At 44.6% G+C, this 26,411-nt stretch overlaps 1 protein-coding gene across 1 annotated transcript; it reads right to left on the bottom strand.

Moving 5' to 3' along the window:
* Window positions 1-3,721: 3,721 nt before the first annotated feature.
* Window positions 3,722-19,699, bottom strand: LOC146769588 (uncharacterized). The gene is made up of 11 exons (XM_085640491.1): window positions 19,672-19,699; window positions 17,029-17,187; window positions 14,336-15,799; window positions 13,693-13,785; window positions 13,286-13,390; window positions 12,538-12,647; window positions 11,705-11,899; window positions 8,813-8,975; window positions 7,377-7,542; window positions 6,676-6,770; window positions 3,722-5,910 (listed from the first exon to the last, which is right to left on the bottom strand). Exons 2-11 carry the CDS (start codon window positions 17,174-17,176, stop codon window positions 5,825-5,827), a joined length of 2,625 nt encoding a protein of 874 aa, XP_085496617.1. The 5' UTR covers window positions 17,177-17,187; window positions 19,672-19,699; the 3' UTR covers window positions 3,722-5,824.
* Window positions 19,700-26,411: the final 6,712 nt, after the last annotated feature.

Raw genomic sequence — 26,411 nt, 5'->3', positions numbered from 1 at the left:
GAGGAATTACTTGCTTCTTCCAGAGTTGGGTGGTCTGATACTGTTGAATGATTTGCTTCTTCCGGAGTTGGGTGTTCTGATACTGATGGAGTACTTGCTTCTTCTGGAGTTGGGTGGTCTGATACTGATGAACTATTTGCTTCTTCCAGAGTTGGGTGGTCTGATACTGATGGACCACTTGCTTCTTCTGGAGTTTGGTTGTCTGATACAGATGGATGACTTGCTTCTTCTGGAGTTGGGTGGTCTGATACTGATGAACTACTTGCTTCTTCCCTCTCCTTCTTTTGGGTCAGGGATGGTGGTGAGGCCCATTCTCTTGAGAGTGGAGGTGCCTTGGGGAATCCTGTTTCTACTCTAACTCATTCTTAGAACGGGCTCCGATCAGGGGGCTGAATCACCAATACTGAGTAAAGTGCCCCGGTTTAAAGCCTTTGCACTACTCTGAGCACTCGTGCAGCTGAAACGTGCTCTTAAGTGCCTGCTCAGAGAACTCCCACAGTTCAGTGATGAGGATGGTGGAAGGCTGTGCATCGAGCCATTAGATGGTAGGGACCATTATTAGGTAGTTCTCCATCTCTGAAGACATTGCAGTCTCTCCGTAGTAGCAGAGCGGTTAGTCCGTTCTCCATTATGGATTTAGACATAGCCGCTTCTCACTTTGCTCTTTTTTTCCGATATCCCCTTTGTCATTGGTCTGTGTCCACCCTTCAGTTGTGCTTTATTGTGCTTCAGATCTTTAGTCTGTTTGTTCAGGGCACTGATTCTTGGGTCCTGAGTCTATCTTAAAGTTACAGTAAAGTACACAGTCATAAAGTCCTTCTTTTATTTCTATTGAAGATGGAAGGGAAGGGAAGGGGAAGAGGACAGCAGGAGACAGCACAGAGAACTGATCAGAAGACATGGAGTAGAAGAAGACAATAAAAGAAAGGAGCCAATCGAGCGAACATGGCAGACAAATGCAGAGGATTTGCTGGGTAAAACCAAAGACATAATCAGGGCAGTAGATGGCAGAAAGGGAGAATGAAAGTAAAAAGAGAGATGAAAAAGGAAATTCAGAAACCAAGAGTGGGGTCCTTCTGAAAATGAGGACTCGATGTGGGAAAATACCCATTGGGAAAAAAGGCATAAAAAACATAGCTACATCGAGGGGTTCATAGAAGCACAGCCTGTTAAAACCAAGCACAGCTATGATATCTGACCAAGAGACGCTGGTGCAATGGTTACATTTCGTTTTAAAAATAGGAGCAAATATGTTCCTGCCTAAACATGGTGACATTATGTTTAAAATAAAAAAGTTAAATGCAAAAATAAATTAACCATCACATGGTAGATGATTAAGGGACTCTCAACAAGTTGTTAGAACAGCTATACAAGTTCCACGAGAAAATGTTGCTGCTGGTGCAAAAAAGGGACTTTTGGCTTTGAATTCCGCGAACCAGAATACATGGTTTAAAGCCCCAGGGCGACTAGAAAAGGGAAACAATGGCAAAAAAAGAACTGGTGGAATATTACCCCCACCCCTCCAGCCATGGCACTGAAGTGCACTTATTCTAAGTGAATGTGCACACGAAAGACTCATTGATTAAAGAATCTCAGATGGAGTGTCAGGAATCCCCTGCTAGAGGTGTGAGGGGTGTGTCATACTGTCTGGGAGACCAGAACACAGGGATGTTGTAGGAATGTGCAGAGTGATTCAGGCCGGGGTAAGTGTGAGTAATTCAGGAGTATCAGTTAGTGATTCAAAGGTTATGTGCGAGTGATTCAGGGGTATGTGTGAGTGATCTAGGAGTATCTCCGAGTGATTTAGGAATATTTGTGAGTGAGTCAGGGGTATGTGCGAGTGAATCAGGGGTATGTGTGAGTGAATCTGGGGTATGTCTGAGTGATTCAGGGGTATGTGTGAGTGATTCATGGGTATGTGTGAGTGTTTCAGGGGTGTGTCTGAGTGATTCAGGGGTATGTCTGAGTGATTCAGGGGTATGTGTGAGTGATTCAGGGGTATGTGTGAGTGTTTCAGGGGTATGTCTGAGTGATTCAGGGGTATGTCTGAGTGATTCAAGGGTATGTGTGAGTGATTCATGGGTATGTGTGAGTGAATCAGGGGTATGTGTGAGTGAATCATGGGTATGTCTGAGTGATTCAGGGGTATGTGTGAGTGTTTCAGGGGTATGTGTGAGTGATTCAGGGGTATGAGTGAGTGATTCAGGGGGATGTGTGAGTGATTCAGAGGTATGAGTGAGTGACTCAGGGGTATGTCCAAGTGATTCAGGGATATGTCTGAGTAATTCAAGGGTATATGTGAGTGATTCATGGGTATGTGTGAGTGTTTCAGGGGTATGTCTGAGTGATTCAGGGGTATGTGTGAGTGATTCAGGGGGATGTGTGAGTGATTGAGAGGTATGAGTGAGTGACTCAGGGGTATGTCCAAGTGATTCAGGGATATGTCTGAGTAATTCAAGGGTATATGTGAGTGATTCAGGGGTATGTCCGAGTGATTCAGGGGTATGTGTGAGTGATTCAGGGGTATGTGTGAGTGGTTCAGCGGTATGTCTGAGTGATTCAGGGATATGTCTGAGTGATTCAAGGGTATATGTGAGTGATTCAGGGGTATATCCAAGTGATTCAGGGATATGTCTGTGTAATCCAAGTGTATATGTGAGTGATTCAGGGGTATGTCCGAATGATTCAGGGGTATGTGTGAGTGGTCCAGGGGTATGTCCAAGTGATTCAGGGATATGTCTGAGTGTTTCAGGGGTATGTCTGAGTGATTCAGGGGTATGTGTGAGTGATTTAGGGGTATGTATGAGTGATTCAGAGGTATGTGTGAGTGATTCAGGGGTATGTGTGAGTGATTCAGAGGTATGTGTGAGTGGTTCAGGGGTATGTCCAAGTGATTCAGGGATATGTCTGAGTGATTCAAGGATATATGTGAGTGATTCAGGGGTATGTGTGAGTGTTTCAGGGGTTTGTCCAAGTGATTCAGGGATATGGCTGAGTGATTCAAGGGTATATGTGAGTGATTCAGGGGTATGTCCGAGTGATTCAGGGGTATGTGTGAGTGCTTCAGGGGTATGTGTGAGTGATTCAGGGGTATGTGTGAGTGATTTAGGGGTATGTGTGAGTCATTCAGAGGTATGTGTGAGTGATTCAGGGGTATGTGTGATTGATTCAGGGGTATGTGTGAGTGATTCAGGGGTATGTGTGAGTGATTCAGGGGTATGTCTGGGTGAGTCAGGGGTATGTCTGAGTGATTCGGGGGTATGACTGAGCCATCTCCATGTTCCTTCTCATTGGATCACACAAAGTGTAAGCTGAGTTAGATAAACTTCGATATTCCAAAGCTTTAAGGGAGCCCGGGTGGCCCTTCTTGCCCTTATTTTAACCTCTCTCAGTGCCCAGCATCAGACCCTGGGAGCCGGAGAGGTCCTTTTTTAGTCACCTCCCTGGTGACAAGGATGCCCTTATCTGCTATGCGTTTCCCGAGGCCTGATCCGGAGTGCCTGTGCTGTATGTAAGTGTCAGGGGTCTCAGCCTGTGGGGAGGGTTGGGTCTATCCGCTTGGATTCCAATACTGCCTTCGGTCCTGAGAGGCATGTTTGTTTTCATAGATAAACCTGGACTGGACGTAGCATTGATGCACCACACTCAGAAACTCAGATATTCCTGTTTTTACAGCTTTATTGACAAAACAAGACACACAGCATATGGATGAAGAGTGATTTGAAAAGATATGGACAACAAAATTATATTAAGAAACACACATAATCACATAAATTAAATAGTTTAAAACAGTACCATTGAAAGTGATTCACTAGAAAAACAGTTCCATGAAAACATTAAATAGTGTAAAAAGTTGGACAATAAATTATTTGTTCCACTGCAGTAGCATTGCCACATTGATAGGCCCTCCATGTACATCTTAAAACATCTTTCTTCGTCTCTGTGGGTTCTTCACATTTATAATTCACAGTACTATCTATACTCAGTGCTCCTAAGGGGGGGCTACACAGAGTGGACCCTACACAGAGTGGAAGGACACAGTCTGTCTGTCCCCCATGCCCAACAGATGCTTTCTGCTCTCTCCAATCGGTCGTGGTGAGAGAAGGGGTAAAAACCGCAGCCATTTTTGATTTAAAACATCCTGTCCCTTTAAGGCAAATGTCCGTGTGAGAGCGAAAAGGTAGATCTGGCACTATCAAGACGCAGACACATCATAGCGGCAAAGTCCGCACGAGAGGTGTGATCGCACACTCAAATACATTTCTATTATTTCTTTCCATTAGTACGATTTAGTTCAAGAGACAGACGTTTTAATAAATATTCAAAAACGTTGAGCTAGAATATATAAAAAACATAAGGTCACCCTCTCAAGTGGACCTCCATGGTAACCCTTCCATTCAGTGGAGTCAATACATAAGAGCTTGAGCTCAGCCTGTGTAGCCGACTCTACAAATATTGTGCCCGGTGGGTCCACCAAGAGAGTCCATAGAAACTGAGTCCTTCATGTACCAAAATAAATAGAATTCATCATTGATGCCTGCATCAGATTTGAACCATAATAAATGATTATAAATAACATTATTATTATAGGATCATACATTATAAAATATTTCACATTCTGTACAAAATGTCCGAGTCTGGTACCGCTCATGGATTGGGGGAGCCTTGTCCAGAAGCCATCGTCAACAACACTGCCGGTAATCACCCTGAGAACCAGGAAGGTTGCAAGACGTGATCCACCCATGTGAGTAGGATATGGCCTCTTTGGTGACATGCAATTGATGGACATTGGAACGGATATCTCATGCCAGCGCATGAGGAGGCGTGTGCATGCCCCAGGCTCTAGCAGAGTTTGAAACTTGTAGGAAGAGTTCTACCACCAGTCACCACCTCTGGCCGAGAATAATTGATCCGGTGTGAGTTGAACCCAAGGTTTAACCAGTGTGTGGATTGAAGAAAATGTAACACCACCAGGCCATCAATTGATCTACTGTTGGATCACTCCTTACCTCTTGTACAAAAGATTTAACTGTCTACAACCTCAGGCCGAACCACAACAAGGCGCCCCTGGTTATTAGTGTGAGGGCACAGAACTAAATGAGCATTAAGACGTTTGTATCTCAAGATACACCACAGCCAAGGGATTGCAGCCGTGGACATACAGCGCTTCGATTCCCATAAAGGAATGAGTTGTGTCTGCTGAACGAGAATTATGAAAGAGGTCTGTTTGTCAAAGGTGAGACAAACGGAGACGTATCCTGAGATTTCAATATTCACTGGAAAGTTGAGAGTCGGACAGCCATTCAAATTACTTTGAATGCAGTCTGCAACTACTGGTATAGGCTCTCAGGTGCAACACCCACATCACCGAATGGCATTTAAGTGAGACAGGAGAGGGGGGTGGTGTGTGGACTGAGCACATTGATGTGCTACTAGATTTGCAGACCATGGAGACTGGTATTCAGGTCAATAAACCGGATGTGTGACAATAACCATTGATAATAACCAGTTCTGCATTAATGACTTGGTGAAAGCTAAGTACAAGTAAATGTATTTACAAAAATATACTTTTTTCTAAATGTTTTCAGAAATTTCAAACACTGTTGCCCCTAGTCACACAGTTACTGGAAATCCTTCCCCATTAGGCCTTATTATACGGAGACATATATCCCTTTAAATGACAGCCAGGCAATAAGGTTCAGATATGGTTATTTCAAAACTGGAAACTGGAAAACGAAATTGGCTTAGGTTGAGAACTGATTCTGTTGGTGTGGTTGTTTGGAAACGACTGGCTTATCGAGGTTCAATGCACGTCCACTCATCCTCATGCCAGCGCGTTCTTCACCCGCTCAAATGTCTGCATGACGCGGGCAGTGGGCACGCAGCCCTCCCTAACAATGGTCAGGATGCCTGTGAAGAAAGAAGCACAATGTCAGCAGATAAAAACCACAAAACACCAACCAATGGAGAAAAGTGACCTGGTTGGGAAAGGGTGGATATCACCCTTGAAGGATGTGAAAGGTCACTCAATCAACAGCCCTGTCTTCTTCCTTCTTGCAGAGAAGAGAAGAGCCTTTTTATGGTGAGAGGTGGGATCATAACTAGATCTGTGCAAAACTAAAATGACTCTGGCAAAATGTGTGCAATTTTGCACAACTACAGAGACACTGGTTCATGCACAAAATGAATATCTTGTCAGTGACAGTTTCTGCTAGAACCAGTCTCCTGCCAATACCTCACATTAATTTTCACAGAAAAAGTTTCACGAGATACGGGCATCTCCCATTTCACACAATTCAGATAATTTTACATAACTTTTTTGAAATTTGCAAAACAAATTACATGATTTTGCACACACCTATTCAAAAGAAGGATGTGGTAAATTCTCATGCTGCATGCATTCTCTAAAAAGGCTGAAAAGCGCCATCTGGAGCTGGAAACTACACATTTGAATAACCCATTAATGCTGAAAGCCTTAAATCTTATTGCTGAAGATAGCATATCTCCATGAGTCCCTCATTCTTTCATTCTTGTGTTTGATTAAAACTCTCTTTGCAGAGGGACAGAGGCATGTCACCAGCTTAGAAATCCCAGTCTGGTGATGGGCATCCTGAGCCAAATTAGAGTCTGGGGGAACAGTAATGGGATAGAATTAAGCACCAGCACTAGACTCACCTTCGTCTATCTTCAGGCAGTTCACCACAGTGGAGCCCACCAACTCGTTGGAGTCCCCATCGCACAGCACTCCCTCCAACTTGTGACTCAAACGCCTGTCGCAAAGATGGAGAGAAACACAGACCTCTTTATGAGCTCTTGTAATAGGAATTGACAAAGAACATCTACCAGCTCTGATCATCAACATGATGAGGACAGCCTACAATGAGCCCAACAAATGTAACTGCACCCAAATGCATTAAAAGTGGATCACAATCAGGGTAATTTAGAGAATAAAAGCCATGTGTGAGTAAACATTCGCCGGTGGCCCTGCACAAACTCCAATCCACCAGGGTGGACTGGTCTCTTCATGGAACAGAGAAATATAATAAATATCCAGAGGATGTCTATCATTAGATGGGGAGTATTAAAGAACTTTTTACAATGTCATTACCCAGTTATCTAGGAATACATGCATTCTACAATACAGATGTGCTTCAACACTGCAGTTTATTACAAACTAGATAAAAAATCGGTTCATATCAGATAAAGTTTACACTCTGCTCTGTTATTCACATGTCAGTCAGTAGAATAATCAATTCTCATTATATCCATTCCCTACCCAACTCCTCCATGGCTCTTACCTCATCTCTCAGCAAGTAACCACCCACAGCCTATCCCACACTCTGCTTTTAGCACCTCTGTCTTGAACTTATACTTACGAGGTAACCATGTCATGGTGGGTGCTGTCACTCTCCCCGCTTGGGTTGGCTGAGGTGATTGCCAGGGGGCCAGTCATGTCCGTAAGGTGTGCACAGATACTATGGTCTGGCACTCGGATCATAATGGAGTCCTTAGTGCCCACAATGTCATATGCCAGTCCGACCCCTGAAAAGAGAGAAAAGAAAAGCATCTTTTAGCAGCAGTTCAGACTCAAGTGAATGAGTGGTCAGTGGTTGACTAACTATATTTATATAGAGCACTCCGCACCGAGCTTGCCTCTAGGCTCTGGTGAGAGCGGATCATAGAGCTGGATTGGTCATGATCAAGACTTTTATCAGCCAGCTGAGATGTGGGCCTGAGAAGCCATGTGGGTGTGTGAGCCGTGGTCTACAGATCAGACTAGACAAGGGCCGGGAGACACCATGGGCCACTGAGCAAGGAATACAAGAGCAGGATGAGAGGAGGGAGTGTGCGCTAGTCTTCATGGATAGATTGGTCATGGTATGTGGAAGTAAGAGCCAGGTGGAATGAGGGTCTCTTGCCAAACACCAGGGGGTTTATCGGCTGTGGTTTAAGGACGCAGGAGTTCAGTGAGGCATGGGTTTATCAATAACATGAGCGTTTATGGACCATGACTTAGAAATTCAAGTGCCAGGTGAAATGATGTGCTGTAGAAACCTTGGGGGTGCACTAGAGTCGGGTCCAGCAATGCATGGGCTAGTTTGAAATGAGGACCCGTAATGGCCATGAGGTGGGTGGATGGAACCGAGATTAAGATTATAGGAGGAAGAGGATATGAATATGTCCCATTAGAGTGGGGTGCATTACCATTGAAATAGGGGGGCAGGAGCTAAGAGAGAAGCACTTCTGTGGACAATTTGAGAGGTTACAGAATGTGGACAAGTTTTTGGTGTGCTAAATGAGATGATGGTCTGGGAAATCCAAGTGATGGTATGCTCCATATTCCATGGATTCAGGAGTCAGCTGAGATGAGGATCTGTACACAAGATGGGGTGCATTAGACTACGGTATGGTGAATCTGGCAGTGGGGGAAGAGCACATAAAGTGATGGATGGAATGCCTGGAAGGTAAGGAGTTCCCAAGAGCATTGTGCTTCAAGAAACATGAGCTAGGTATGCTACAATCATATCAGAGGAGTCTTTATTTGGGAGCTTGAATCACGGTTTACAAACGGGGTTAAATGAGAAGAGGTTCTCTAGACACCATGATGGTGTATGACAGTAGTGAGCGCATAACTACATGAGATCAATAGTTGGGATAGCAAAGCACATTGTGTATGGAAATGGAGCAGTAATTGGTCCTGAAATATGCACCACCCAGTTCTATTTCACGACTCCACCCCTAAGCCGCAAGTCGCTAGAGTAGGAAATCCATACAGAGCTTCCTCTAAGAAGATGGCAGAGATGATACTCACCCAATCTCTTGAGCCACTCTCCTTTCTGAACGATGCAGCTGATGCCCCCAGGGTAGACATTCTCCATGAATTCCCACAGGAGAGGGCTAAATGGAGGCTTAACGTTCCGCAGCTGGCCGAGGTGGGAGATGCAAATACAGATGGGCTTCTCCAAGGGTCGGTCCTAAAGCAGACAAGAGATAAGCAGAGGGGGTGTTTAGATGGATGAGCATGAGGAGAGGGACCGCTCCGCTGCTGAAGCATCAGAGCACATGACCTGGGAAGGGATCCTGCGGCAACAGTGACACTTGATCAATAGTACAAACTTCTTCTGAAATGCTACAGTCCCTGGTTTGTAAACGGTACACAAAGTAGTGACTAGCCAAGGAAAAGCTCATTCATACCAATTAAGGAGTGGACTAAAATCTATAAAAATCAAACACTAGAGTTAAAATACATTGACAGTACCCTTAGCTGAGCCACTGAGAATTAGTGTGTGGTTTATATTGATCTAAGTGTCTCTAGATGCTGATGACCATAATAGATCATTGAAGGATTGGATGATGATGAGCATAAGAGATCACTGGATGCTGATTACCACAAGAAATCACTGGAGGGGACATCATCTAGAATATGACAAGGACAGGTGCACTTTGGGTTGCCCTCTGCCATGCACACATCCTTGCACCATAGTGCACGAGTGTCCGTGTGAAGCTCAGCATAGTTTTTTAAAATATTTCTGGGTACTCTTTCTCTACAAAACACTTTGCTTAAACATAGTTAAAAATGTTTCCAACCTTGTATGTGTGATGTACAGTACAGCACACATGCTAAGTTTGAAGAGAAAAACATTTCTCCAAGTTTATGTTTGCCTCGGGAGGCATACATCTTTGGCACAAAGCCCTGTCTACAAATCTTAGTAGATATGCCTTGCATCGAAATCCACGGGTGATTGCATTGGATTGCCCGTGTGCCACCTATGGGACACACCCTTTGATGCAGAGTAGTGCAAATCAGCGCATCGTGCTACTTTGTATTACTTTATGCCTATTTATCAGTGCAAAACTTGTTTTGTGCTGGAAATTAAATCCTAAATCAACACTTTGCACCACTTTGCACCACGTTTGGTTTACTACAATGGCGCAAAGTGTGCATAAATCCGGCCCATGGTTCTGATGCTCCTGAGAGCTGGAAGCAGTGAGTTCTTCAATAAAGATGGCAACAGCAATAGACTCTGGGGTTAAAGGCAAATGTATATTAGTATTATGGCCGGAAAAATGCTACATACCTGTTTTTATTTATTCAATGTAATGAAATTTAGTTTAATTTGAAGTTAGGATTTGGGTTGGTATGAAATTCATTAAATAAAATATAATTTCCATTCATTGATGCTAAAGTTAAGACTAATTTATTTTACTATACAGCAATCTGAATTAATTTAATGTAATTTAATTTAATGTACTTTAATCCAGGGTTACAGTTAGTATTCATTTTAGTTCATGTACTTTTATTTGATTTAGTATTCATTTTATTTCATGTAATTTACTTTGATTTGGTTTAAATTTTATTTTATTTGCCTTTAATATTATTATTGCAACACAAAAATAATTAAATTAGACTTCATTTATTTGAATTTTCTATTGGTATGACTACTAAATTAAGTTAAATTAGAGGTAGTGTGAATGTACTTGAAAATTATAACATTTAATGTAATTTATTTCAATTCAATTGAACTAAGGATAACAGTTAGAACTGCAGTTCAAATAAGAATAGTTTTTTTCATTTATTTACTTTGTTGTAATTCAGAATAATTTAGAATCAGTGTTAGGGGCAATATTAGTTACATTTTGTACAAATAAATTTCATTGAGTTCATAGAGTTAGCTGTAGGATTGACTTAGGGTTAGGGATGAGGGGGTGAAGTGATGGTTGGGGATAATTATCTAGTTGAAGTAAAGGTCATTACAATATTAGGAAGAGGGGATCAAAGTAAAGGCAATAGGAAGTTATTGTGATGGAGTAATGGTATGGGGCAATAATAGTTGAAATATTGACACATAGCTCCCTGGCGGTGAGCATAAACTAGTCAAGGAAGATCTGGCTAATACTGATTATCTAGGCAAGAGGGTTATGTATGGGAGAACACTGAGGAAGTGACTCTCATACAGAAGTGAGAAATGGGAAAGAGACTATCTTCACATAAGATAGCAAGCAAGCTGAATGCAAAGAACCCCATAGAGTCCTTACATTGGAAGATCAACCGAAGTCCCAAAATGTAATCTATGAAATATTCACAAAGGACTAAGAAGGCGTGGCTTCAGAGGATTTCTGCACTCGGCTGGGTATGACCTCGGTGTCGCATGTGGTACTCTAGTACACCCTCATCAATGCTTTCAGTCAGGAAAGGCTCAGATTCATCCCGATCGATAATGTCCTGATACAAATCAGAGACTGAAGACTATTGAAGGAGGTCCCAGTCACATGGAGGACAAGGAGCCTCCACAAATCAGCATTGGTCATGGTGAACACTGAACCTCTCATTGAAACATGGAACAGAACCAGGATAATGTGGGGGGGAATCAATCAATGCAATAAGGAGACTCCACTGTAGTACCAGGAGACTCTTGAGGAAACATCATACAAAGAAAAGTGGAAGCTGGACTGAGAGCATGCCCTCCCTCTCAAACTCATGACATAATGAGAAGCCCATCTGGAAAGGATGAGGCGTATCCTGGCATCTCATGCTGCTAGATGTACCACGGGGAGAAAACAAACAATGGAACCCAGAAATCACCAAGCAAATCACTTTGCCTACAAAGAGCGCTCATGAACCTATCAATGACAAAGTCAATAGGATTCTCTTTCGTACAGTTTATGGGAACTTAACACTCTGTGAGCTGTGGCGCATGCCTACCTTGATGGTGTAAATCTTCTGGATGGCCTCTGGGTGTTTGCAGGAGGCTGCCAGGGCATACACTGTGTCAGTGGGGACCCCACACACACCACCATCATCTAGCAGGGCGGCGATGGTCCTGAGACTGCTGGTGCGGCGGGAATCAGGACATACGCAGGAGCTGGACACTTCGACTTTCTCCTTGGGCTTCATTTCCTAAAAGGATGCAGAGCAGAGACAGACTGAAGCAGCGTCTTCCACGTCTCTCATTGCAAGATACACACACATCCCTGGAGTACAATCCCTCGGGTGGGCTCTGCCAGGTACAGACAGTGGAGCAGTACACCGTCCCAGGGTGGGCTCTGTCAGAGGCACTGCCTGCTAAGAATGGAGAAAGTGTGAGTGTAGGCAGCTGCCTCTGGGTGGATTAGGTCAGAGAGATATGAGTAGTACTATCCCTCTGGTGGGCTCTCTCGGGTACAGACAGTGGAGTATGGCAGCATCCCTGTGTGGGCTCTCTCAGGTACAGACGGGGGAAGACACCACCTCTGGGTGGGCTCTCTCGGGTACAGACAGTGGGGAAGGGCACTATTCCTGGGTTGGATCTGTCAAGTATAGACACTGGAGTAGGGCACCGTTCCAGGGTGAGCTCTGTCAGGTAAAGACATTGAGGATGGGCTCTGTCAAGTAGAATGTGGGGTCACGCACTGTCCCTCAGGTGGACTCAATAAGGTATCGAGAGTAGAGCAGGGCACTGCCCTTTGGTGGGCGTTCTGAGGGATATAGAGGGGCTGTGGTACTTCCTTGGGTGGAGGGGGACTCTACCATGCCAGATATGTTCATCCTCACTTTACCTTGACTAGAGGAGGTCCCATGGGAATAAGGTCCTTGCTGAAGAGGCAGTTTCCGAGGGATGCCGCTGACCCATAGACGCAGATGGAGCTGACGATGGCCAACACTGCAACTGGAGGAACAAAGAGAGGCAAAGTCAGGCAAACTCAACCGAGACTCACATTTAGAACAAAGTACAGAACCCATCACATATACCATGAGCACGTACATCACAGTAAGTCATGAGTACATCACTGTGGGTCACGAATACACAAGAGCTTGAAGGCCTGAGTTGATACACAAGCAGGCAATGCCTACTTTCAGCTGGACATGTGATGAGACATTTAGAGTAGCAGCTTTGTCCTATAAGGCCACATGGCCTCATCCTGATTCACCATTCATCTGCTAAACGCCCGTAGTACTGAGGCAGCTTTTGCCACATCTGAGATGCTCCTGACAGTGCATCACACAATGGGCATTTCAGAGGCAATGTTCTGACATTGAACCTCCGTGTTTTCCTTCAGTCCAGTTTACCTCTGGGAGGAACCATTACTGATGCAAGCATGAAGGGAATTCTAATGCAGTCACTTGCTTTGTGTATAATGACATTTCTAAGTTTCCAGTTCTGCAGAAACACACAGGAGCCTTGATAATTGAAGTTGGCCTTGGTGATGGACTAGATACTCAGTTGACCCCAGAGCTGCCTCTAACAATGGCCACCGAGAGCAACCCGAAGCCCTGGGCATGTCCATTCCATTATTGACCACTTACTCTCGAGCGGAAGGGGCAGTCGTTCCAAGGTGAAGAGCAGGAAGCAGGTGATGGCGGCTTCCATCAGCAGGGCCAGCAGGAAGAAGACCACGTTGGCGTAGGCGACTATGGAATGAGAAGAAGTAGAGGGCTTTAGGGACCAAAATCAACAGACATCAGAGGCTGGCTGGTGCTGCAGTGACTTTCTTTCCTCATTAAAGGGGGGTGCACCACAAGTGATGAGCATGGACCACAGAGGGTTATAGGTGGATAGCTGGAATGTGACCGGCACCATTATATGGATCCATTCAATCGTACAGATCAATCCAAACTCACTAAGGTTGAAGGACCATCCATCTCCTGGGGCTGCTGGTCCTTCAGTGTGCACTGAAGAGATGGACCATCAACTACCACCTAAGCAGACTTACCCAAAACCATGAGGAAGGCGTTGACGATGAGGAAGGCGATGGCACCAAGGGTGAATTCACCATGACTGGCAATGTCGATATTCAACAAGGGACCTGGGAGGGGGAAAGACAGAGAACAGGGCGTTAACTCACAGTCAACAGCACGTGAATTGGGGCATGTCATCATCTTCCTTCAAAACCAGACTTAAACTAATATGAGACACTTCACAGTACTTCTGTATTTAACATCTTAAATATCATGTCACGGTTTCAGTTTTTCAGTTATTTCTCTTGTTACAGTAGAGTACGTTGTGCCACATACATGTATGTATTGCTGCGCTGCAATACTATTTCTCACCACCTTGTAGAGCCTTGAATTATTTGATGATTTAATAAACATACCCCTATTAATATGTCTAGTGCCAACCACTTTCTAGTAAATTTTTTAGCAATATGCTATCAAAGGCATATTTGGTCTTTGTTTGATGAAAACTCTGAGATACTGTTTGATGCCTTGGTTTGCTCACTAAGCGTGTGACTATGGGGCCTGCCTGCATCTGTATGATTTTAATAAAATGACAACCATGCCCTCACAGACACTAAAACAGGCTTCGTTTGTACATACATTTTTAAACGTGAATTAGAACAACAAAGAAATATTTACCTGCGAACCGTAGCCAGGTCCAGGTGGCCCACACCACAGCATAGCAGAAGGGCAGGACCGCCCCAAATCTTCGACCTCTCTGGACCACAATCCTGGAGACGTACAACTGGAAGAGAGCGCCTGGGATCAGCATCCAAGGGATGGAGAGGTGGGCTCTGGTGGGGTCACTGAGGCTGCCCTGGATGGCAGACAAGGAGGCCAATCCGTTGCAGATGAAGAACAGAGCATCAGGGAGCTGGCTGCCGGTGCTGTGGTCTTCAAGGTCACCGTCTTTAGATCTGCCGGTCACACGCCTCAGACACAGAAGCAATGTCTGAAATGTCGCTGATGACATCACTTGGTTGCCAAGAGGGATCAGAGCTTTATCCGCAATAGAGTTAATGAGGCTGGCGAAGGTGGCGTAGAGGGAGATAGCTGTGTAGAGGCTGCAGGCCACCGCGAAGAAGACACGGGAGCCAAGGAGGGGGATCTGTTGGATGGTGGAGACAGTGAGGAGGAGGAAGCCGGCATTCTGAAGCACCTCCAGAAGGTCCCTATTGAAGGACATGACAAAGAGGATGCAAGCGGTGACCAGGAAGAACCAGCTCCCCACCATGCCCGATCGGCTCCCGCCCACATCGTCCGTCGAGAGGAAAACGGTCAGTGTGAACTCTTCCCAGGATATCACCAGCCAGAACAGGCTGTGGAGGCCAAGCTTGGTGGTGTTGTAGACGTCATCACGCAGATAACTGTAGTAGCTCGCGCAGAGCTGGGAGAAGGCACTGATGCTGACCCATATGGCACCAATGTAGAAGGTCTTCATGTACCCAGAGCCGTAAAAGGCAAAGATTAAAGCGGCCACAGTGTCCGCGATGTTTCCCAGCGCCATGGGCTCTGCGTACTTCGAATTCTTCTTCTTCTCCTCCCCGATGCTGCCAGAAGTCTTGCTGTTGGGGGTGCCTAGAAGTAAGACGCTGAACAGCGAATTGCCGAAGCCAGGTAGGACATACCTCTGTGTTAGACCCTTCAGGAGCAGAGCAGTGGCTCCATAGAACCCTAGCAGGACAATGAGAAGCTCAAAGACCCCAGACACGACTAGCGCCCACTGACCGAAGAGCCCAACGGCCTCGAAGACCAACGTGATGGTGATGGCACCGAAGACGAAGGGCATGATGTAGTTGACAGTGGCTGAGCAGAAGGAGAGGATGAAGGCGATGACTGTATATGCCACCAGCCCAGCCACTGCACTCTCAGTGACTGGGAGAGGAGAGGCGGCCATGATGGATTGGTCAATGGAATTGTTTGTATCCTGTGTGCTGTTGACGACGGAGGGGTAGGCTCCTAGGACGATGCGGGTGGCCCCATAGCTGCTCCAGAGGGCAGCGAAGGAGACAAAGGCGGTGCTTCCCAGGTGATCATACTTCCGGAAGCAGAGAATGCCTGCAACAAGTTGTGTCAGTCCTCCAATCAGGATCAGATGAACTCCTGCAAAGCAGAAATCGAAAGACATTAAATACAATTTTCATTTACGGGACCTCCTGGCATGCACAGTGAGCGTGTCTATGTCTGTGTGTGTGTCTCTGACGCTGTGCCTGTCCGTCTCTGTGTAGTGTGTGTTTCTGCCAGACTTTTTGCATTTCTGTCTATGTCTTTGTATTTATTTGTGTTCGTGCATTGGTATGCACAGTGTGCCTGTATATGTGCCTGTTAGTCTTTCTGTGTTTGTCTCTGTGTTAGTCTGAGGTTATATGTGTGTGTGTGTTTGGTTCTGTGTGTTGTGTGTGTGTGTGTGTGCGTGTGTGTTTGTGAGTTGTGTATGTGTGTATTTGGATCTTTGTGCGTACATGGGTGAAAATGTTTGTGTGCACACAAATGCCCTTAAACCTCGTAACCATTGGTAACATCCACAGTACCCTTTTTAATATTTGACTACTTGTTTATAGTTTTTGTTAATCGGGAAGAATGCACACACCTGCAAAAGATGGCTTTGCAGGGAAAATACCGACACAAACAATTAACAGCGAACATACACCAGAGGATACAATAGATCACGCCCTGATTTTAAAACAATGCAGCCAACTCTAATCCCATCAGTGCCAAACCCAATGAGAGAGGATCCGAACCAGGCTTTTAGATGTCTCTTTGAAAGAGAGAGACCTGTGGTGGCCTCAAGACTGGGGGACGAGGGATCCAACCCAAGACAGCAGCAACTGAAGGTTCAAGGATGACAAACCCAGGGACCTCCAGTCCAGGCTGCTCTTCACCCCTCAGCCCTGTGCTGCCACCACAGATCCAGATCATTGCAGCCAATCAGGGTGAAGTCCCAGCATGCACTGCCAGGCGGGCCTGACAAATGCTCATGACCACTACAGGAGCTTGAAGATGCGGCCAATGTAGGTCTTTCAAGCGCCCCTAGGACTCTGACAGCTGCAAGAAGAACAGTCGAAAAGGAAGCTGTGGGTTCAGACAACCAACCAGGACTGAGCTTCCAGAGTCAACCCTGGAAACAGCCTCAACTTAAACAAACCAAAGTAAGAAGACCAGAGGTGGTGCCCAGGGTCTTGGAGACATTACGGCGAGCTGCTTCTTACAACCACCCCCCCGTATGCTCACCTCCCTGGATGCTCACTTTCCCTTAGGTGCTCACTTTGACCTCCAGGGTCTTGCAATTATTACCCAGCCCTCCCTGTTACTACAGCCAGCCCCATGCTCACCTGCAAGGATGTTCTCCACCCCTTCAGCGTTCACCTTGGTGTGGAACGAAGCGAAGTTCTGTAGGGCCACCAGGAAAGCGCTGATGACGTTGGCGAGGAAGCCCATGACGGAGGGTTCACTGTAGTACACAGAGGCGAAGCCTTCCATGGTGAGGGCACCTAGTGGACCAAGAAGGAAAGATACGGTGAGAAATGGTGGAAGGTGAGATGGGGCAGGAAGTGAGGCAATGAAAGACGAGGGCAGGAGGCGGGATGGCCACAGAAAGAAGGTGAGAGTAGGAATGGGCAGGAAGTGAGATCACTACCATGCAGGAAGTGAGGTGTGGAGGAAAGCTGGGGTTAGATCTGAAGGTGAAGTGAGAATGGATCAGGAACTAAGATGGAGAAAGGACAAGAAGGTAGACCTGTAAAGGGCCTACATTAAGTTTGGTGTAGGGATAGATGGCAGGATGTGATTAGAAAAGGATGTGAGGAAAGAGCCGGAGGTAGATCTGGATAATACTGAGTGGTGAGATAGTGTAGAGACAGGAGATGTGCCAAGGAAAAGGGGGGTGAGATGGGTGAAGGACTGGATGTCAGATGAGGGAAAGGCCCAAGGTAAGATGGACCCTACGCAAGGCCTCCCGTGTGTGTGTGTGTGTGTGTGTGTGTCTGTGATGGATGACAAGATGCTGATCCTGGGAAAGGAAAACAATGAAGACGGGGATTTTGAATCTCTGGGTCTGGTTGGACGTTTAGAGTCAACTGACAGGAGCAACAGCCAGATATTGGAAAACATTATATGTAAGGCTTTCAGTTTTTCGTTTTTACTGATTTTTACAGATAAATACAGACAGAAAACAATGTGTTTCCTGTCTGTATTTCTTTTTAAAAGCGGAAAAATACTGAAAATGGTGCTTCTTTTGAGAAACTTCATGCTGACTTTCATGAATTCCAGACAACAGCTGAGCAGACAGACAGCAAGGAGAGATAAAAAACAGGATGAAATGTCCTCAAATACAGGCAGATGCTAACACATACGTGTAGCATAACACTAAAGTGTACCTGTGAGTGTAGTCTTTTAATACAAGTGGCTGCTTGATTTGCTGAAACATGACAGGCGGCCATGTATGAGTGCACATCCAAGAGAAAAATAATTGTGAAAATATCCCATTTGACAGCTCCATTTATTCTCAAAACACACAATAAATTTGGATAAATACCAATGAGTTGGCCAAAAAATGAATAAGTATAAATACCGACAGAAATGTTAACAAAATAAATACTATAATACCGGGAGTCCAATTTATAAGTTAGTATAGCATGTGTTTATTTTAGTAAAATAGGAAGATCTTGGCTAACACAGACCTAAAATGCCAAGAGATAAGACAATACTGTAGGTAAAGTACATACTGTGATTAGTAATTATGTATTTTGTTCTCTTCCTGTGGCAGGTTTGGTAAAGACTGAGTCAATGGATTCATCGACTGCTGTCACCAATAGTGCAGTTTTAAATGCACTCTGTCTTTCATCCTTCTGAGGTGGATAAAATGAGAGTCATTGAGTTTGATGATAACAATATTGGGTAGACTGAGCCATCAACTGTGCGTCATCAGAGTATCCTAAGCCCCCGAGGAGGTCTGTGCTATAAACAATACAAGACCGCGGGAAGAGCGCTTGAGCTGGCACAGAATGTGTGGTTAATGGGAGTGCGTTATTCTAAGTTGTGCAAGCTGAAAAGAGCTAGGTTTCAGCACCGTCCTTTACGCCACCTCTTCTGCAGGTCCACGTGTGTGTGTCTAGCGGCATTTCCTGCACCCTTAATTTGCAAGCTGGTTTAAGCCCCCCTGAGCTGTTCGAGGGGGTCTCGAGGAGGAATGAGGGTTTAGCGTTAGCGCCGCCCTCAGGACAGCTTAGTGCAGGAGTTTAACACTTCACGCCTGCAGGGACTGACTGTTCACACCGCCCCTCTACTAACACCCCCCCCCCACACACACACACACCACACACCCTAGGACAGCAGTGCACAGAGGCGCAGGCACACAACTGTGCATGAAGACAGCAGTGCACGGAGGGGCAGGAAGAAGATGGTGGTGCATACGGGACAGGACAGTCCACAAAGTGACTCTGCCTATTGTGACCACAGGACAGCCCTGGATAGTGGGACAGGCACACAGTGCAAAATGGACAGGAATGCTACAGCGATGCACTGCGCACACCATGAGAGTAGTCTAGAGAGTAGGGGCTCGCCTGGGACAGAGTGCCCATCAGTGCGTTATTTGAAAAAAAACATAAGGGCAGGGCCAAGGTAATTTTGGGGAAGCCGCCGTGGCGGGTGCCACCCTTGCCCAGGCCGCTCTGCTGAACCCCAGTGTCTGCTCTACTTGCTGACAGCCCACTCACACACGAGGGGCATGCTGGACTGTCTGTTCCAGGTAAACGTACGGGTTAATAATGGAAGGGGCTCGCTGGCTTTATTATTTCAAAATGATGGCACTGCTGCCTCCTGTGGCGGCTCGGATGTCGGCGGTGTCCTCTGTCCGTGCCGTGTGCCTTCTTTCTTAAGGACACTTATGGGGACTCTCTCTCTGCTGTGTCCCTGTTGTCCCTTGTAGATGCTCGGATGTCGGGGCTGTGCCTCAGCTGTCTCTGACGGGAGCTTACCTTAGGTCTGTACCAGCAGACAGCAGGTGTCCCTCTTCCTCACCCTGTGCTCTTGGGCAGGTTTTATACCGTCACGTACCTGAAGGTGAGCCGGGAATTACCGGATCTCCTCACTCCTCTGTCAGGCCATCCTGCCCTCCTTCCGCCCTGCAGCACCCCACGCCCTGTCCCACGCGATTGGCACCGGAGCTCGAGCCTATTTTTAGCATTTCAAAGGCACAGAAAACAGAGCTTTCTTCCTTCTCAGATACTAGCGCTTCAGAGGGGGCACCTGTCGCCCATCACACCGCATCCCAGTGTCCGCAGCAGTGGTCGAAGTGGGCGGGATCGGCAGGGTACGGCGTGCCCCTACTTCTTTTAATGAAAAGAATCCGTTCCCCTACTTTTTCTTTTCAAAACTGTGCCCCAGGACGGCAGAAATAGAGAAGGCCTTCAGATAAGGCTCTGCTTTCGTGGCCGTTCGGGGACGGGCGGGACTGGCAGAGAAGGAAAAACACTCTGTCTCCTTCCTGCCTAGAGAAGACAATATCCACTCCTGCTCTGCGCTGGCAGCTGCCCCCCTCCAGCCCCCCCCCCCCTTCCTCTTATCCCCTCTCTTTCTGTCGAGCACCCCTTCATCACTTACTGAAAACCGCGACTTGAAGAAACTTCCTTCTTTCATTTATTTGCCTCCCTGTGAAATGGATCCCAAAAAGAAGAAAAACTTTTAACGGAAATGCCCTCTTTTTCTCACATTTTACTATTCCAAAGTGCAGCCTCGGGACGGAGAGAAATAAAAGGTTTAAAATATGGAAAATAAATACATAACTAAAGAACGCAAGAGAGAGTGGTGGCAAAGTGGCCAGATTGATTTTATTCACCCCCAAACACATCAGTCTCACTTTTGAGTTTGCCAGTGAAGCGCTACTTTTGTTTTCTCGTCTTTCTTTGAAAAACATTGTTTCCCCGGGTGGGGAAGCGCACCATTCCTGGAGGCGCTGCAGTACCTGGTTGATGGGTGGATTGGAAAACAAAATGTGTACCACGGGTCTGTGTTTATAGAAGTGGTCTTTTAAAACCAGACTGCTTACGTTTTGTATGATATGAGCAATGGACATTGAGAGGGGTCGTTTCTGGGCCCTGTAGTCATGTCCTCATCTTTTCAGGTAAAATCACTCACTGATTTCTTTTTTTTTTTATGTTTGAAAAGCTTTATTTCAGAAAAATATTAGTACAAAGATATCAGCAACAGTACAAATACAGTCCAATAGTATGAAAAAGCCAACATCATAAACAATGAGCAAAAGCATTTTATAGAGAGTTTTTAAGGGTAAAACAGGGGAAAGGGGAAAAAGGGAAGGGGGGAAAAAAAAAGAGAGAAGGAAAAAAGGAAATAATGCAATACCATATGAAAATACAATAACAAGGTTTAAAAGTAAATGCTGTAGGAGAAAACAATAATCAAAATAGCAAATACAAGAGCAAATATAACAAGAAATAAATCCTGTAGTGAAATTGCAAGCAAATAAGATGTAAATTCCTCAAGGCGGGTCAAAATTTTCTGCATTGGTGCATGATAGTTTCTTACGGGCCATCCGGTCCAGATAAGAAGTAAGAGGTAACCAAAAGAGATCCCTATTGTGGGAGGGATTACAGGAGGAAGCAAACGCGGTATCAAGTCTGTGGAAGTGACATCAAGAATTCCACCAGCAGCGTATGGAGACTTTAGTGAGGGACTTCCAGTTGGAAGAAATATGTTGAAAGGCTAATGCAAGCATGAGGTCAAAAAGACCACGAGAGTGAGGGGGGAGAGCTAGCAGGTCTGATAAACTGCCGAGAAAAAGGATAGGTATAGAGTATTGAGAGGAAATATCAAAAATGCGAGAAATGTATAGCCAAACAGAGTCCCAAAAGTGAGAAACAGAGGGACATAAGAAGAAGAGATGAAAAAGGTTGGCATCGGGGGAAGAACATGTCCAGCAGAGAGAATCAGCAGAGGAGGAAAAACGGGCAAGAGAGAGTGGAGAAAGGTATAGTCTATGATACAGATAAAAGAGAGATTGAGTGAGAGAAGCAGAACGAGAAATTTTCAGAGACCTGGACCAGAGTTTAACCCACACGGCAACGGACCAAACACAACCCAAATCCGCCTCCCAGGAAAGCTCCAATTTAGATTTAGGCCGATCCGGGTTAGGAGCGGAAAATAATTTATAGATGAGAGAAGCCTTGGGGAGGATAGAGAGCACCTTAAGAAGAGGAGCGCTGGGAGCAGAAGAAGGGGAAGGAGGGAGAGAGTAGAAAACATCAAGAATAAGTGTCATTAGAGTGACAAACTTGTGCAAAAAAGAGCGAGGACAGTGAAAAGACCTCTGAAATTGAGGAAAGGAACTGGTCTGCAGTGACGTCAGCACTGACAGTGCAGACTTTCATTGATTTCTGGAGTCTTAATGAGCACTAACATTTGGGAAACGGAGGTCAGAGGTCAACTACACAAAGCGGTGATTTTTGTATGAGTATACTGATGTCTCCCGGGATGTTTGCTTCCTGGCTCCAGGTGAGGATTAAGTAAGGTTCACTTTCGCTTGCAACTTACCACCTAATAAAGAAGCATTGGCATTGCAAATACTGTTACATTTTGTACCTTAGTGTTATTTCAGCCTTTTAGCCGTCCAGATCTATGAGGGTGGCAGTGGGCCAGATGGTGGATGGGGAATGCATAGGTGGGCACATGCAGGTGAATCAGTGCATGTGAGTGAGCATGCATCTATGGATGGCCCTGACTGCCTGGTGAGTGAACAGTGGATAGAGAAATGAAGGTGAGTGGTAAAAGTTACGTGGTTAATGAGTGGTGTCTAATGAACAGAGGAGAGTGGGTAGTGCAGGGTGATGGAGGAATGGAGGTTTCAGGTGGACTGTAGTGTTGCTGGTGAGGAGGGTGACTTGTGAATGAAGAAGGGTATGAGGGGATAGTCAGTGGCAGGGTCTGACTGGCCATTCTGGCACTCGGTCATTCTCTCGCAGTGAGCTGCAGGGTAGGGGTAGTAGCGTTGCGAAACTCGAGGAGGAGGGGGGGCTGCAAAGTACATGGAGGGGGCGACCATGCTTGGACCCAACCAGGGGCCACCACCCGTGCACAGGGCCCCCTCCCACAGCACAGGCTGAGGAGGGGACTAATGTTACGCCACTGGCTAGGGGGCTGCTTTCAGTGTAGGGTGGGCTGCAGTGATCCAAACCCCGCCCCCCCATAGCCACATTCATGTCACTGCCTCCTGCAGGGTGGGGTAGGTGTGAAGGTTTTGGTGGGGCTGAGTCTGCTCTCGAGTTCGGTCCTGGTCAGTGGAGGAGGACACTGGGTGAATGGAGGGCGAAGGATAAAAGGAGGGTGAATGGTGGAGGGCGAAGTGTGAATGGAGGAAGCGAGAGGTGAATGAACAACTGTAAAGGGGCGACGACGGCAGTGCACGCAGTCGCAATGAATGACGAATGATGGAAGGGGATGGAGATGAGCTCACTCTCTCTGCCTCTGTCTCCTCTCTCTCTCTGCCTCTCTATTTTAGTTCATATACCAATTTCCTTTTACTATTGTTAGTAAAATTGCTATACATATTTTTAAATGTAATTTGTAATTTTAAGTGAGTCAGAATTTTTTTATTTAATTGTTAGTTGTAATTTATAGTGTTGCACTGCGTTGTCGGTTTTGCAGGGGGATGGAGTAGGAAGTTAATTAAGAAATATTTTTTTATTACATTAATGAATAATTTAGTGATTAATTATACAATTGATATTATTAATATAAATTGTGTAGTAGTGATGTATTTTAGTTTTTATTTTATGTGGAGATTGCTAGGTTTGCAGGGGTATAGGGTGAGAAGTTATTTACTTAATAATTAAATAACAATCAATTGTTAATTACTTGTTTAATTGATTATCAAGTGTGTCAATTGTGCTGTACTCATTTGATTTAGTTTTATTTTAGGTGTGGGCTTTTAGGATTGTCGGCGTATAGGTGGGAACGTAATTAAGTAGTCATTAAAAAGAAATGTATTAATATTTTTCTTAAATAGTAAATAATTATTAAAATGATTTGTAAAATAGTAGCAAATGAAAATGAAAATTGAAAATGATGATTTTCTAAATTGAGAATTAACGATTACATTGATTTTTAATTATGTAAATTGTTTATTTGCTCTTTTATCTTTTTAATAAATATATATGTGTGTGTGTAAACATATTTTTAATGTAAATTAATGAGGTTTATATAAAGAGTTCATTATCTTTTCTCAATTAATAGGGTTATTCAAATATGTAATGTGTTTGAAGTGATGTGTGTTCCCTACCGTTGCTTAAACTGGAGTGGGAATAGTAAATATGACCCCTCCAAAGTCCAAAAATGTCCCAACTGTTGAACAGACTGGAGTGGGAATAGTACACTTTATCCCTCCGAAGTTCAAAACTTTCCCTACCATTGAGCTTTTTGGAGTGGGAATAGTAAATTTCACCCCTCAAAGTGCAAAGCTTTCCCTAATGTTGCACAGACTGGAGTGGGAATAGTAAATTTAACCCCTCCGAAGTCAAACGCTTTCCCTGCTATGGCATAGACTGGAGCAAGAACAGTAACTTTAACCTCTCTAAAGCCCAACACTTTCCTTAATGTTACGTAGACTGGAGTGAGAATATTAAATGCAACCCCTCCAAATCTAACGCTTTCCCAGCTGCTGCGTAGACTGGAGTGGGAATATTAAATCTAACCGGTCGGAAGGTCAGCTCTTTCCCTGCTGTTGCTCCGTTTGGTGTGGCAATAGTAAATCCATTGATTCGTAAACCCAACACTTTCTCTACAGTTGCACTGTTTGGAGTGGGAATAATTAATTGAGCCCGTCCGAAGTCCAACAGATTCTCTACTGTTGCTTAAACTGGAGTGGAAATCAATTATCTAGTATTCCCAACTCCAATACTTTTCCTATCTTTGCTTACATATTTCAAATTTTATATTATCGTTATACATTTTTAATTTGTATAATGCTTTTTGAAATTGTGTTTTTTTGTTTTTTCCTTTTTAATGTTACATTTATTTGGTAATTTATTTAATATTTTGTAATTGAACTGACAATAGTTTTTCACGTTTTATGTAAATATATATATATATAGATATATAAATAGTTATATATATATAGAGAGAGAGAGATAGACACACATAATTAGATTTAAACTACATATTTTTTTATAATTGCGTTACACTACATTTATAAGCATATATTTATATATAGTTTTAAGTATTATTGGACTTTATGCAATTTCTACATTTTATTAGTTTTATATAAAATATTTTAGATTTACTACTTTAGATTATGTATATATATTTTTTATAAACATTTTTGTTGTATGTTTTTGGACAATATGAATGCTAAACAATATTTTATTCTGATATTTTTATACTTAAACCATCCTAAGCAAAGGGACACAATATTTTGGTAAACTTTATTTTTGACACAATATTTCTGTCAAACGATATTATTTACTTCAATGTTTTGTCAGTGATCCGTCTCTCTTCCTCATTCTCTTGTTCTCTCTCACTGCCTCCATTTTCTCTTTCTTTTCTCTCTTCTTTTTCTCCGCTACCCTCTCCCACTCGCTTTCTCTCAGTCACTCTTTACCCCCTGCTCTTAAAACAAACACCTTCCCCTTCAACTCTTTCTTGTCTAGACTCCCAGGCAGACCCTGTCTGACTCTTGCTTTGGGTGCACAGTCTCTTCTACTCTCTGTTACACCTTCTCTTTCTCTATCTTCATTCCTTCGGTGTCCCAATAGCTCTTTATTGTCTTCCTCTTCCATCGTATCCTTTTTTGCTTTTCTGTCTCTTCTTTTCGTTCTCTCCCTCCTGTGCGACTCTCCATTCTGTACTGCTTCCGCCCTTCTCCCTACTTCTCCTTTGTCTCTCCCTTCTCTATCTAGCCCTATTCTCCCCATGGCTTTCTTTTTATGTGGTCTGTCCTGCCACTACTTTGTATATTGCTTTTACTCTCATTCCTACGTATAGCTGAAGGAAGCATTAGCTCTCGAAGGTCGGACCGACGGGAGGGCAGGAAAACTAAATGGAAATATCTTTAGAGATGCAGTTGTAAATACAACCAATCATATCATTATTATGAAATAACTCGGTGGAATAACACTTTCATTGGAGTTCAGGCAGTGCCTTGTGCATACATATTACAGGCCACTGGTGTGCAGCGAGTGTGCTATAAGAATGTAACTGACTGGGGGACCGTGGCCTCACACATTATAATATTTCTGTATTTTAAGAGTACTGAAAGGATGATACCGAATGGAAGGTCAGCTTGAATCATTTAATCACTAAGTGGAAGAATCGTGTATTTATCGGTTTGCTGAGCAGGTGCCCAACACACAAAGATGCTGCTGGTGAGACAAGTCCTTCTATACAACCTCTGAACATCCGAAAGTGGGGGCTGTAAAGGACAGATTGAACGATATAGCGCCTTATTATCCAGGAAAGGAATGGCAAGCACTATCAGCTGCCAGGAGCAGACAAACATGACATCCTTTTTACCTAGGAGAGTAGATCAGGCAGGCACAGATCCTTCTCTGCAGAACCTCTTGTAAAAGGGACACTCAGCACAGACAGTCCTCCATCGATATAACAGGTGCAGACACCATCTCAGTCTATTAAAAGAGTTTGCAGAAAGTATTTTCAGAAAGCTTGAACAGATGCTTGTGACTAAAGCTTGAAACGCACAAATCAAGAA

The sequence above is a fragment of the Triturus cristatus genome, unplaced genomic scaffold (genome assembly GCF_964204655.1).
Source record: "Triturus cristatus unplaced genomic scaffold, aTriCri1.1 SCAFFOLD_422, whole genome shotgun sequence".
NCBI lineage: Eukaryota > Metazoa > Chordata > Amphibia > Caudata > Salamandridae > Triturus > Triturus cristatus.
The sequence above is the reverse complement of the archived record's forward strand: the minus strand, read 5'-3'. Positions and strand labels throughout refer to the sequence as shown.

What these genes read in the sequence shown, in the direction of transcription:
- LOC146769588 (XM_085640491.1), bottom strand. Translation starts at nt 17,176, where the DNA reads ATGGAAGGCTTCGCCTCTGTGTACTACAGTGAACCCTCCGTCATGGGC. An exon ending in GGTGGAGAACATCCTTGCAG is followed by an intron (nt 15,800 to 17,028) that starts GTGAGCATGGGG and finishes TCTGCTTTGCAG; the next exon opens with GAGTTCATCTGATCCTGATT. An exon ending in CGCCTTCCTCATGGTTTTGG is followed by an intron (nt 13,391 to 13,692) that starts GTAAGTCTGCTT and finishes CTCATTCCATAG; the next exon opens with TCGCCTACGCCAACGTGGTC.